Source organism: Phocoena phocoena, chromosome 1 (assembly GCF_963924675.1).
Source record: "Phocoena phocoena chromosome 1, mPhoPho1.1, whole genome shotgun sequence".
NCBI classification, from domain to species: Eukaryota; Metazoa; Chordata; class Mammalia; order Artiodactyla; family Phocoenidae; genus Phocoena; species Phocoena phocoena.
The window spans coordinates 42,670,578-42,684,453 of NC_089219.1; the positions used below are offsets into that span (position 1 = coordinate 42,670,578).

Consider the following 13,876-nt stretch of genomic DNA (forward strand, 5'->3'; position numbering starts at 1 on the left):
TAACCACAGGCTCAGTGCACAGACAGGGCTTTCGTAAGATTGCTCGGTTCTTGTATTAATTGTTATGATTATGTTCTGATCATGCCACATAATACGGGTTTTCTGTGTAGTAATGTTTCCTTTAAATAAATTTAAGTAAAAAATATGAATCACATTTGAGAAAAATGATACATAAGTAATAATACAGAGGTGTGTGGACATGGCAAAAATCAGGAAGGGCTGGAGAAAGTCCAAGTTGGAGAAACATTGACCTGATGTAAAAAAAAAAAAAAAAAAAAAGCCCCTTGTTTTACAAAACAAAGAGGCCCAGAGGAGGGCAGGCCTTGCTCAGACTCACAGGGAGAAGGGGATGAGGCTGGACTGACCCAGGGCCCCTGACTTCCAGGTTACTGCTTCTTGTACCACATCAGGCCTCCTCCACCAGGGAGCCCTCCCTGATCTGCTACCTGGCACTCAGGTTCCTGCCCTCAGTAAAGCCTCTGGGTGCTTGAGTCCTCTGGTTTCCACCTCAAGGCCCAGTGCACAGTAGGGCTTCCCTTGGGCAACTCCCAGACCAGAAAATGGTCCCAAGGGAAGGGACTTGCTCAAGGTCTTCTGAGGGGAGAAGGACCAGGTTCCCGACACCTGCCAGGCTCAGAGAATATGGTCCCAGGCCCCTGAAGGACCCCAGGAGCTGCTCTTCACACCCACCCTTACCCGAGAGCCTCTCTACCCTGGGAAGGGCCTGGCAGGGATCAATGGCCTCATTTGCAGGAGAGGAGACTGAGGTCCAGAGAGGTCTGAGCCTTGTCCAAGGCCACACACTGAGAGGGGCTAAGCCAGGACTGGCACTCAGGCCCCGCAGCCCCTCAGCCTCACCCTGTCCAGCTGAGCTCCAGCCCTGGGGCTGAGCAGGTTGAGATCCCCAGAAGGAAGGTGGTTACCTTGTTTCCTGAAAACCCCACGAACTCTAGCAGCCGCAGGATCCTGGTAGGAAGCATGGATAGCGTCTGCAGGAAGAGGCAGGTGGACACGTGAAGGGGTGGGGGCTGACCCTCCCAATCTCCAAGCCTCCAGAGTCCTGGGGGTAATCCCAGAGGTGCAGGCCCTGTCTCGGGAATGCCCATGAGGAGGCCCTAGGTTTCTGAAAGCCAGCTTCCCCAGATAGAGGCACTACAGAGTGACAATTAGGAGCAGATTGCGTCTAAATCCTAGTCTCACCACTCCCGGCTTGGGCAGCTACATTTCCTCTCTCTGCCTCAGTTTCCTCATCTGTAAAATAGGAATAATAATAGCCCCCACCAGATGGATCAAATTAATATATGTGAAGCACATAATAGGGCCTGCACCTAGCAGTTAGCTATTGTTATTACACTGAATCCCTACTTTGTAACAGGGGCTCTGTCATTGCATTTGATCCTCAGAACAGTCCTGCAAAGAAGGGATCACTAACCCCTTTCAACAGACGGAGAAACAAGGCACAGATAAGTGACAGGATATGTCCGAGGCACCACAGCTCATCAGAGGTGGAGCCAGTTCTCGAACCGCAGACAGTCCAGCTATAACCTGCTAAAGTATCTGATGCACTTGGCAGCTTGTATTTCCCAGCACTTGGGCTGGGATCACTGCTCCCATTTTACATAGGGGGAATCTGGAACCCAGAGAGGGGTAGGGACCCCCATCAGAACAGGCTTTGCCTAGAGGGGAGAGAGCCAACCCCTGCCACACTCACACTTTTGGGTAAGTCCCTGGCCACCCAGGGCCAGGAGTCTGAATCGTCAGAGAGCAGCTCCTCCTTCCAGGAGCAGGCACAATTCTTCTGAACCTCCCTGCCTCAGCTCACTGTTCCCTCTGCCTAGAATGCCCTTCCTGCCTGGAAAACGTCCTCCGCTTATGGATCCTTCCAGATCCAGCTCAAATATTATCCCCTCCATGAAACCTTCCCGGGCTCCCCCAGGAAGGAGTCCTGGCTCTCTGTTCCCTGTGGGTCGTCAGCTGTTTCCAGGCCTGTCTCCTTCCCTGCCACTGGTCAATGTTTAACCACCAGCCCTCCAGGGAGGAAAAGGCCCTGATATATTGTGTTTGTCAGTTTCTGGTGCTGTAAACGCTGCCACTATAGTGGATTTCAAGCTTTCAACTTGCCTTGGGAAGAAACGCACAGAAGGGACTCTGGAGCCACGGCCAGCCCCCATCTCCACCCCAGCTGTGAGCCCCCAGGCTGGCCACGTGTCTGCTTCATCACTGGGGTGCAGGATAGTAGCTCGGCAGAGACCATGGGTAGGGCAGGGATGTGCAGGGGAGATTAATCTTGAACCCAGACACTGTGGATGTGGGAAGGGCATGCCCACTCACCAGGTTGAAGGCTCCCACACCGAGCTTCACTCCTCCTTCAAAGTGCCTGTGGTTCTCTCCCTTGCAGTACTGTGAGGACTGCACGAGGCTGTCTAGCTCCCTGCAGAGGGATGCAAAGCCTGTTTCAGCCACATTTGGGGGGCTGGGTCCTCTTCCAGCTGGGCCCAAGTTGCCCCTATACTCCTAGGTGATCTCAGAACTCCCTGGCGGTGGATCTGTAACCATCTGGCAATCCGGAGAGCTGATATTCGAGGAATTTCTAGCCCCATCTCCCATCGTAATGACACACTGCTTGCTCTTGAATTTCAGCTATATCAGCCCTAGCACACCCGCCTTGTCCAACATCTAGGCATTTGCTTGTGCTCTGCATTCTGTCTAGAACAGTTTCTCAACCTCGGCACTCCTAGTATTTTAGGCTGGATAACCGGATAACTTCTCTGTTCAGGTGGGGGCGGGAGGCCGTCCTGTGCATCCTGGGATGTTCAGCAGCAGCCCTGGCCTCTACCCACTAGATGCCAACAGCAACCTCCCCCAGTATGACAATCAAAATGTCTCCAGACATAGCCAAACGTCTCGTGGGAGGAAAAACCGCCCCCAGTTGGGAACCACTGGGTTAACTCCAACACCGCCTCCTTGAGGAAGTCTTCCTGGAGTCTCTTGGTTGTAATCTAACGCTCTTTCTTCTGGTCACCAATAGCTCAGAGTCCATATCCCAGTCTGTCTGGGGCAGGACAGGGGCTTTAAAGATGTACCTGCCTCCCTTCCAGGCCACGAGCATCTTGAGGGCATTCGCTCAGCAAACACGGACTAAGGTTTCTCTGTGCCAAGCACCGGAGGACAGCAGGGAGCAAAGCCATCAAGCTGCTGTCCTCACAACTCTCCCGCTCTTAGAGACAGACCCCTATCGAGTCACTGCGAGGATGAAGAGGAACCCTGGAGCCTGGCCTAGTTTGGGGTTCTGGGAAGGTTTCCTCAAGGAGCTGACATCTGAGCTGAAAACTGAGTGATGAGGAGTTAGCCTGGCACAAAGTGTTCCTGGCAGAGAAGACAGTGTGTCCCAGGGCCCTGAGGTAGAAATCTGGCATGTTTGAAAACCTGAGGGAAGGCCCAAATGTCTGAGGCACGGTGGGACGGGAGCTATGGCTAGGAGGACAGGGGGACCTCCCAGGAATGACTCGGAAGGACCCAGGACTTTATTCTAAGAGCAAGAGGGGGTCTCAGGCAGGGACTGACTGACCTGACAAGGTTTGTGCTTTGAAAACATCACTCTGGCAGCTGGTAGGGAGACTACAAGGGCCAGAACACAGTCTGGTTTCCCTGAACAATTCCAGCAGGACCCACAAAGCAGTGTGGTGTCCATATACTGCATGGTGTGCTATACGCCAGTAGTACCTGGAAATCAAACTCACCATCTCTCTGCAGGGAAATAGTCACATTAAGTGGGGAAAATAAAGATGATAGTCTCAAATCAATTCAAGTCAACTTTTAATGGAAAAGGAGTTTCAATGCCAAAATTGGGGCAGTGGGGAGGGTTAATTATTTTCAGAGCTTTTCTGATTTTGGAATTGTAGATAAGGATTGCGGGACCACATTGGGCAGAAGTGCTCTGGACTGAGTCTTCAGTCTTTGCTCCATAAACACGGCCTACGTGTGGTCCAGTGCTGAGATGGCATGGAAATAATCTGGCTCTCGAGGAGCTCCCAGTTTGGAGAGGTGGTGTGTATTATGTAAGCATCATCCCTGTGTACTGGAGGGTTCAAGGAAGGCTTTGAGCTTCCTTGGGGAAAGCGGCATTTGGACGGGGCCTTTACGGATGTGTAGGAGTCCTGCTGCTATTCTCAAAATGACTGCTCCTGTGTCTTTCTCCCACCCCCACCAGACCAAGCTGTTTGTACAGAACATGTGCCTTGTTTTCCCCTAGCTCAGGGTCAGGCACAGAGTCAGCTCTCAGGGGGACCAAATGAACGGATACACCCAGGGGAATAATATTCCAGAAAACTGAAGTCCTGAGGGTACAGAAATCTATCTGAGGTCACATAGCATTCTAGGTTTCCTGCCTCCAGCCAGTGCCCTCTACCTCCCACAAAGCAGCCTGAGGGACACAGGGCAGTAGAAGCTGTGGCCTCAGGCCCCCCAGGCCAGCCCCACTCACTTGTAGGTCTGGTAGCTGTTTCGAACTTTGATGCCACCCTTGATGAAGCTCACCATGTTCTCGTCCTGCAGGGGGGAGAGGTGCTAAGAGCCGGGCCTGGGTGGGTAGCCACAGGCTTAAGAGGGATCATACAAAGCTCTGGATACTGCCTGGCCCTCCCTGGGCCCAGCTTTATGAGGGGCCCCACGCGGGTGGGGTCAGAGGCCTCCCCACTCTACCCCTGGTACTTGAGATAAGGGTCTTGCTTGCCAAACAAGACCTCCACAATGCCCAGGGCTCAACCACAACCTCCTGTAGCAGGCTCATATGTACATATACTATGTGCGTGGAGAGAGGCCTGGAGGAGATGCTCCCACCGGTTAACAGTGGCGGAACTGTGGAGAAGGAAGGGAGACGTTCATTTTTTGATTGCTTGTGTTTTTTTACAACAAGCAGGTATTTATCACCTTTGTAATTTAAAGTGCCAGTACCTGGGGACTTCCCTGGCGGTCCAGTGATGTTGACTCCGTGCTTCCACTAGAGGGGGCACGGGTTCGAACCCTGGTTGGGGAACTAAGATCCCGCATGCCACACAGTGCAGCCAAAAAAAAAAAAAGCACCAATACCTACAGCCCACCTGACAGTTCCACTCCCAGGTATACACCCAAGAGAAATGGATGAACACCTTCAAGAATGCTCACAGAATCACTGTTCATAGCAGCCAAGAACCGGAAACAACCCAGATATCCTTCAGCAGGATAATGGATAAACAAACTGGTATATTCATAGAAGGCAGTATTACACTGCCATGTACGGTTGGGTGAAGAAAGCAAGTCCCACACAGCTTGAGGCCTTAAGAAGCTCAAAGGCAACTAAAACATAACAATATGCTGTTCAGACATGAATAGGAAGCCGAGAAAACCATTTTTAAAAAATGGGGTTGGGGGGCTTCCCTGGTGGCACAGTGGTTGAGAGTCTGCCTGCCGATGCAGGGGACATGGGTTCGTGCCCTGGTCCGGGAAGATCCCACATGCCGCGGAGCGGCTGGGCCCATGAGCCATGGCCGCTGAGCCTGCGCGTCCAGAGCCTGTGCTCTGCAATGGGAGAGGCCACAACAGTGAGAGGCCCGTGTACCGCAAAAAAAAAAAAAGAAATAGGGCGGGTGATGATAAATACAAACTCTAGGTAGTGGTTTCCCCTGGGGGAAGGGAGGCAGAGGGCAAGGAGATGTGCCAGCAGGGTTCTGTTCTCCAGTTGGGTGGGGGGTTCGTGGGTGATTATTATGTGTAATAATAGAGTAAACAAACAACGGAAATAAAAGGCCAGTCATGGTGCAATTATTACAGTAATCCTAACGCAGAATTCAGATTAATCCAATTCTAATCATCTGAGGTCCAAAAAGACAGAAAAATCACTAACAAAAATAAACAGTACCCCAACAATAAAATTTATATGTGCCTCTCCACCCCAGTATACCTATTTACATGACGATTATATTTTATAATTATAATCCAGGCTTTTTGGTAAAATCATGACGTGATGGTTCTCATAATTTCCACTGTGGTGAGGAGCATAGGCTCTGAGTTGGCCAGACCTGGTTCAAATCCCAGCTCTGCCATTTGCTAACCATGTGACCCTGGGAAAGCGGTTCCTCCCCCACTAATCCTCCCCATCATAGGCCTGGGAGGTGCTGATTAAATAATACATAGAAATGTAGGTAAAAACAAACATGCAGGGGCTTCCCTGGTGGCGCAGTGGTTGAGAGTCTGCCTGCTAATGCAGGGGACACAGGTTCGAGCCCTGGTATGGGAGGATCCCACATGCCGCGGAGCAACTAGGCCTGTGAGCCACAACTACTGAGCCTGCACGTCTGGAGCCTGTGCTCCGCAACAAGAGAGGCCGCGATAGTGAGAGGCCCGCGCACCACGATGAAGAGTGGCCCCCGCTTGCCACAACTACAGAAAGCCCTCGCACAGAAACGAAGACCCAACACAGCAAAAATAAATAAATTAATAAACTCCTACCCCCGACATCTTAAAAAAAAAAAAAACAAACATGCAATGTGTACAAGGTATGTAAAAACAACATGCCTGTGATGTACATACAAAGCCTGGTATGTTGCAGGTTCTACAAGTCAAGTTCTTGAATGAATCACGTTTGATTCATTCAGACTAGTCTGCTGAATGAATCAAACGTAAAGCAGTGTCACCCCTGTGACATGAAAACAGCAGGGAAGCAGCAGTCACGAGGTGGAAGCACATCCTGGTAGTGGGTGGGAACGCGTGTGCTCCGTGTGGAGGGGTAGGGCCCATCACCTCTGCCACTGAGCCTGCCCAGGACCAGGAGTGTTGGGGTGACGGAGCCTCAGTCCTTGCCTCAACCCCAAGGGGGCTGGGCATGGCTGCTCTAGACTCTTCATGCTAAGACGTGGTGATCCATCTTCTGAAACCCCCAGGCTGCTTGCACAAGAAGAGGGTTCCTACCTGCAGGAAGGTCAGGGCTGCTCTCTGCAGCAGGCACTCTGCGTAGCAGACCTCAGCGTGGATTTCCACTGCAGGGAGAAAACCAAAGCCCTGCGGCCTCCTGGGACTCTTGGCAGGAGGCTTGAGCCAAATCCTCCTCATCCCACTTCCCAAAAGGCAAAGGGAGCCTGAGTCAGCACCTGCCTGCCACCTCCCGAATCCCCCTCACCAGGTTCCCTGGTGGCAGGCACCATTGCCCTGAATTAGCTCACACCCCCGACCCCACCCCCGAGAACGTCAGCACAGGGCCCTGGGCCTTGTTCTCTTGTCCTCCGGGCGTCACTGTAGGTGCTGTGCACCAACACCCCTACAGTGCTGGGATGAATGGATAAACCCAGGGAAGCCGCAGGCTGCAGGAGTAAGGAAGGAGAACACACACAGCCCGAGGAGTCAGGAAAGACTTCCAGAAGAAGACACCTGAGTTAGGCTATTTGAGTTGAACATGGGATGGAAGGATGAGGCAGGAAGAGCTTTCTCGGCAGAGGCCCAGGAAAGCCAAACAACTCAGGTGCCTGGGGGACAGCTGAGCCACAGAAGGTTGAAATGGGGTGGAGCAGGGAGAGATTTAGGGGACAGGGAAAGATGAGGGGCAGAAGTCTGGCTGTAAAGGGTCTTAAACACTGGTGGAGGCCTGCAGATTTGGTCCTGTGGGCAGCAGGGAGCCATGGAAGGTAGGAAGGAGAGAGTGGCACCATCATAAGCACTGTTTCACACTGGAACCTTCAAAGGGCTCTCAAGGTGGGGAGGGCCATTCGCCCCTGCCCTAAAGGGCCCCAAATTGCTTATGGTTGGCTGCTGCTGTCTCCAGGACTGCCACATGTGGTCATGGCACAAAGATGCCACATGGCTCTGGCGGCCCAGACCTTCTCTTCCACGGCCCCCAGCTGTTTCATCTCAGTGTGTCAGCCTCTAGGACCACATTCCCCGCAGGAGCACGTGAGATCACTAAGATAATTAAACCAGTAAACCTAACTGCACACACAGTCCTAAGCCCACACTGGCCTGAGGAGCAAAGTGCATGGACCTTGTGACAGCATTTTCTTACCCAATTTCCAGCAGGTAATACTGTCAGGTAAGTGAGTCTCACCTGCTCCCCCGCCCTCACCACCCCACCCCCACCCCCGCCACATGAGACCAGTCCTCAAAAGGCCCCAGGTCTGACCCATCTGTGTCCCAGTGTCTAGGGCAGGGACCGGCCCCCTGGGTGACAACTGGGAGGACACCTGTCCCTTCCCACCCCTTCCTGGGCCTGGAACCGGGCTGCCTGGCATCAGCAGAGTTGAGAGGACATCCCAGATGCCACACCTTCCGTGAATTGGTCCATAGTGGGGCGGTGCAACAGGCTGTTGAAGGAATCTGTTACAGAGGACTTCCTCCGGTGCCTGAAGAGGAAAATGGGATCTCAGGTCATTCAGGGAGGGTGAGCAAGGGGCCCGTGTGCCTCCAACAGCATCTCCTGCCCCTCCCGTAGGACTCCACACACTAAACTCCTGGCAACTCCCCCCAGTCCAGGCCTTCTCACACCCTTGCCCCTGCTGTTGCCTCTGCATGGAGCCCCCTCCCCCGCCCGCTCTACCCTGGCCAGTTCCTAGTCACCCTACAGGACCCAGCTCTGGCATCACCTCCTCCAGGATGCCTTTCCTGCTCCTCCAGCTGGACCCCCACGACCCCATGAGCCTCCCTGCATCGTGCTGGGATGTTACTGTCTGTGCCTGTCTCCCCAATCAGGCAGTTCAGGCGTCAGAGGGGCCGGGGTCTGATGATTCCCTGGGTGGCTAGTGCCCAGCACAGGGCCTGGCCTAGGGCAGGCAGGGGTGTGTCCCACTGAGGGTCTATTCGTTCACGCGTACAGGCAGTTAACGTGTACTGAACACAAACTATGCACCAGGTCCCGTAACCGAAGTCTTCATTCAGTCCCCACAACCACCCTGTCATCACACCCATTTCACAGATGAGGAAAGTTCAGACCAGAAAGGGGCTTGCCCAAGGTCAGCGAGTTATTATGTGACAGAGCCAGGATTTGTCTTCTCCCAAGCCAGCCTGGCCCCTGGAAGCCCTCTGTGACTGGCTCAGACAACACAGCTCCTGAGGCAGTGCTAACAGGGATGGGTTTTAGCACTTGGGGACCCCTTTTCTTAGCCAAAAGGAGTAGGACTAATAGTGGCATGTTAGGCACGGGGATAGGCCAAGGTGACAGAAGGATGGGCCTCACAACCCCTCATCCCTGTCCACACCCCCGGCCGCGACCTCTGACAGAGCGACTGGGCCTCCTTCAACATGTTGCCAGCAAGTAGGATGTCCTGGGGGTCAAAGGTCATCATGGCCTGCATCTCCAGGATGGTGGCATACGTCAGTGAGTGGTACATGCTCTCCTTGGTTCTGCCAGAGAGAAGGGACACGAGAGCATAAACTCCTAGAACTCCAAGGTAGCTGACCCTGTGTCATCACCCATCGTTCCCTCCCCCATCCCGCATGGGAGGAAACACAGGTCCAGAGAGGGGAAGGGTCTCGCCAAGGGCTGACCCTTCCATTGCTACTCAGGTGGCCTCGGATCCCAGCATCTCTTCTTCCTGCTGAGTGGCTCTACGTGACTCCAAATCTGAGCCTCGGTTTCTCACCCATTCCATATGGACGGCAGCAGCAAGGCTGCCGTGAGGACTCCGAAAGAGCTCCGCAGTGTGTTGGCCTGAGGTGGTACTCCCCTGCGCCAGGGCCTGCCTCTCACCTGCTGCCCCGCCTACCGCAGGTCCTGTCTGTGGGGTCTCTTCTCTCCTCAAGCCCCACCTCGGGCTTGCCCATCCTTGCTCCCTGGACCTCACTGACCTCGCCACCTCCTGCCTCTCCCCACCCCATCATCTGATCCTGTTGCTCTCTGGCTGAGCCCTCCCGTGACTTCCACATCCCGAGGCGCCACCATCACAGGCCCTGCCCACCTCTCCAGCCCAGCCCTCGTATCACTTCTGCTTCTGACCCACCATCTGGTCACATTCAAGACTATACCACACTGAACCACACACACTCTCCTCGAGAAAAGCCCACATCTTCCCTCCTGCAGGCCTTTGCTGTTCCCTCAGCCTGAAATGCCCATCCCCTACCCCCGCATCCCCTGACTCATCTGTCAAGGCCCTCAAATGCCTCAAAGGCCACTGGGAATCCAGGGCTCCCTCCCAAAGGGAGTATGTGTCTATAACTGAGGCACAGGTCACACTGAACTTATATCAGCCGAGGCTCAGCTCTCTCCCAGACTGTGGGCTCCTCAAGGACAGCACTTGTGTGAGATTTATCTCTGACTCAGCACCAACGTGACAGGGCTGAGCGAGCCGGTCTCAGGAAGCCTCCCCGTCCTGTCTCCCAGCTCCGCCACAGCCCCAGACCTTGCATCTAAAGGGTGTTGGGGGGAAGAGGGGTGGCATTTAGTCTAACACACGCAGAGAGCAACAGGCAAGGAAGGATGGGACCAATGCTGGTCCTCCTCTGTACATGGGGAAGTCACAATGTATCTGGGCCTTGACTTATGCTTCTGCAAAATGGGGACAATAATGCTGGCCCACCCGAGTCCATGTGGGTCTGGCTGGGGATTACCCTTGCCTGGCACACGGTAGATGCTGCAGCGAATTTTTGCTCCCTTCCCTACACCCCCTTGTTAATTTTTTTCCAAACTCCTCAGTGCCAGGCTTATGCTGGGAACTTCAGGGGAGAGAGAAGATGACTAAGGTTTATAGACCATCTATTCTATCGTAAGACTTCACCTGTTCCTCATTCATAAAGCACCTCTGTAAATTAAGTTGCTTTTTTACTTCTGGGTGATTTTCAGGTGATATTATCCTTGGAAGTCAAAGGTTCATGAAGGAGACCAGTCCTGGCAGCTGTTGGGACACCTCCCAGGTCTCTGCTAGAACTGCTTATCTGAGGGCAGTGGCTTGTGGAAAGGAGGCCACAGTCTGCAGGGGGGTTACAGAACTCAGGCTTCAGAGTCCCTCAGACACAGGTTGGAATCCTGGCCTCGCTAGTCACCAGCTGTGTGATCCTTGTGAGTCTTGTAGCCTCTCTGAGCCTCAGGCTTTTCCTCTGTAAAATGGATACAATAACCCTTCTCTCCCAGGACCTTGGGTGGCTTAAGTAGGGTGCCCAGGCCAGGGCCATAACACCGATGTTCAATGAATGTGAGTCTGAGTCCCTCTGTGTCCTGCCAGGGTCAAGGGGCATTGCCCTACATAAAAACTTTCTCCCTGAGGAAGGGTTTCCTGGGCAGCACACAGACCCACCTCCCAGATAATCCCCTTTCCCCAGGCCTCTCCAACTCTCAGCCTCCTCGCCCCCAGGTCCCAGGCCCAGACTCAGCCACACCTGCCCAGCCCAGTAGCGGGGAGAGCCCCTCCTGGGCAGCTGGCAAGCGAAATGGAATTTCTAGTCTGAGGCCCAAGGCCCCGACAGGCACCTGCAGCTGGGAATCCTAGCCCCTCCCCAGCCCATGACGTGGAAGCCCCCAACTCTGGTCTGGACTGGGATTCAGGGCACAGAGGTATAACAACCCCCCAGACCTCAGGCACCCCAAGTTTAGTCTGCACTCCACAAAGTCCTTGTTGTACATATGGCGACCAGACCCCTAGAAGCAACGATCCCCTCACCTCTGAGCTAGACCCACCTCTAGGACATGATGCCCAATGGGGTCTCACCTGCCAGGCCTAGACCAGCTGTCAAGGGAGGGCACTGGAAGAGCCATCGGAAGAGCAGGGTGTTGGGACTGGGGACTCCTTGGCCACCTGGAGGTCTGCTAAGCCCAGCGGCCTCCAGCCCTTCCCTCCTCTGCCAGTAGCCAGGCTCAGGCCCTTGTCAGCTACTCATCAGCCATCCTGTCCTCACCATCAGGACGACTGACTCTGACCCAAACCCCACTGCTGTTTCCTGGGGACACCCCTGCAGTCACAGCCTAAGGCCTTACTTCCCGAGGACCTCTCTGGGCGAGGATGCCCCCCTGCAGCCTGTCTCAGAGACAGACCCCCTGCCTCCAAGCCACTTTCCTTCACCTTCATGAAATCCCCCCATGCCTCTCAGACCCACCTCGCTGCCCTCCTCTCCAGCCCAACCACCTTCTGGGGGACTCATATCCCCAGTCCACCTTCCATCACCCTGCCCTCTCCCTTCTGGGACCATCCCCAGCTCTCCCCACCCCAGCCAGGCTGACTATCTGTCTTCCTCAAATACACTAGACCCTTGTTCACTGCCAGGCCTTGGCACCGGCTGTTCCTCTGCCTGGAAATGCCCTCTCCATCTGGCTGACTCCTTCTCGTCCAACCTCTCTCAACTTAAATGTCACTTCCTCCAGGAAGACTTCCGGGGCTGGCTGAACACAGGTGTGCGATCTGTGCAGTCACACGGGGCTCCATGCTTGGTTTAATGCTCTGCTGTCACCGTCTTGAAACCCTTAATAATTTTTGAACAAAGAATTCCACATTTTCACGTTGCAGTGCACCCCGGAAGGTATGTGGCTGGTCCTAAAGCCATTATTACTTGTTTCACTTGGTGCCGTGAGGAACCCTGAGAAGGGCCCACGCCCCGCTCGGTACTGCAGCCCCAGCACCCGGCCCACCGCCGGCCACAAGAGGGCACTCCTGAGGTGCTGCCGAGTGAACGGGCCCCAGGCGCCCAACTGCCCCGTCCCATGGGTCACACCTTGACCTCCCCGTCAGCCCAGAGGCCAGCTCTGCTTCTGGAGTCCTGCACGATACCACCCACCCTCCCAGCCACAGACTCCCCGCCTGCCGCCTGTGCGCTCTCTCCAGTCACTCCCACTGCGCCATCCCCCCACCTCCAGCCTGTCCTCTCTCCCTGACCCCCTAGCTGAGCTTCCTCATACCAGCCACTCTCTTGTCAAAACCCTCACTGCTGGCCTGCCAACTCCTGCTGCCCTGGTTAGGAGCCGCGCGACCGCCTAGTTTCTCCGCGGCGCTGCCACTGAGCGAGGCAGGAGGAAGCCGCCAGCCACATGGACGGGCACGCTCTAAGCGGGGCCCCCAGCCTCGGCCCATCGTGCCACTCGTGAACTTCTGCCCAGTCCCTGCCACCTCCCCAGCCCAGCACCAGCCTGGCCCCTTCCTCTCAGCAGGGGACTTTGCTTCCTCCCCCAGAGGGATCCGGGACAGTGCAGGCGCACACCACCCTCCCTCGGCCCCACACACCTGTTCTACCTCCTTCCCTCCCTCCTGGAAGACGCGGCACGTGTGAGGCCTTCTGTGCCATGGAAACTCCACCTGCTTGAGATCCAGGATGGCCCAGGAGGCAAAGTGTGGGTCGTGGAGCTGAATGGGGCTGGATGTGCCTCCTGGTCCTGCTGCTTATCGACCATGACCATTTTTTTCATCAAACGAGTAGTGTAGCTACCATGTTCCAGAGACAGTGCTCAGGGACACACACAGCGTGAAGTAAAATAAACCAGGAGCTACTCAAAGAAGTGAAAAAGGGAAAGCAAATGGTGTATATATGGTGACATATATACACCAATCTGTATAAAACAGATAACTAATAAGAACCTGCTGTAAAACAAACAACAAAGTAGTATAACATGCAGGTTCTGGTGTTAGTTTGGGGGAAAGAAAAAAGAAAGAAGTGAAAAAGGGAAAGCAGAAGCTGGGGCGGGGGGAGGCTTGGAGAGCCCAGTTACTCCCCGAGGGCAAAGTGTGGGTGACAGTGAAACGAGACACCACGCGTGCTATGGGGAGCCAGTGGATGACACTGACCCCCAGCATCCTTCACAGCTTCAGTGGCTGTGAATGGGGAGAGGAGACCATTTTTGAGCAAGAATTATTTTATCTAGACCAGTGGTTCTTAACAGAGATGGGGAGGTATTTTTACGGAATCTGCCCACCCCTCCCCTGACAGCTAGCAATTTCTG

At 54.4% G+C, this 13,876-nt stretch overlaps 1 protein-coding gene across 3 annotated transcripts in view; it reads right to left on the reverse strand.

The window, feature by feature from the left end:
* TTC39A (tetratricopeptide repeat domain 39A) overlaps nt 1-13,876 on the reverse strand; it is a 38,625-nt gene that overhangs the window by 13,901 nt on the left and 10,848 nt on the right. For all 3 annotated transcript variants that reach the window (XM_065893021.1, XM_065893176.1, XM_065893101.1), the window contains exons 3-8: nt 9,232-9,363; nt 8,290-8,366; nt 6,946-7,013; nt 4,484-4,548; nt 2,332-2,431; nt 924-989 (exon numbers count right to left, since the gene is read on the reverse strand). In XM_065893021.1, coding sequence (XP_065749093.1) covers nt 924-989; nt 2,332-2,431; nt 4,484-4,548; nt 6,946-7,013; nt 8,290-8,366; nt 9,232-9,363 — 508 coding nt within the window. The remainder of the gene's footprint in view (nt 1-923; nt 990-2,331; nt 2,432-4,483; nt 4,549-6,945; nt 7,014-8,289; nt 8,367-9,231; nt 9,364-13,876) is intronic.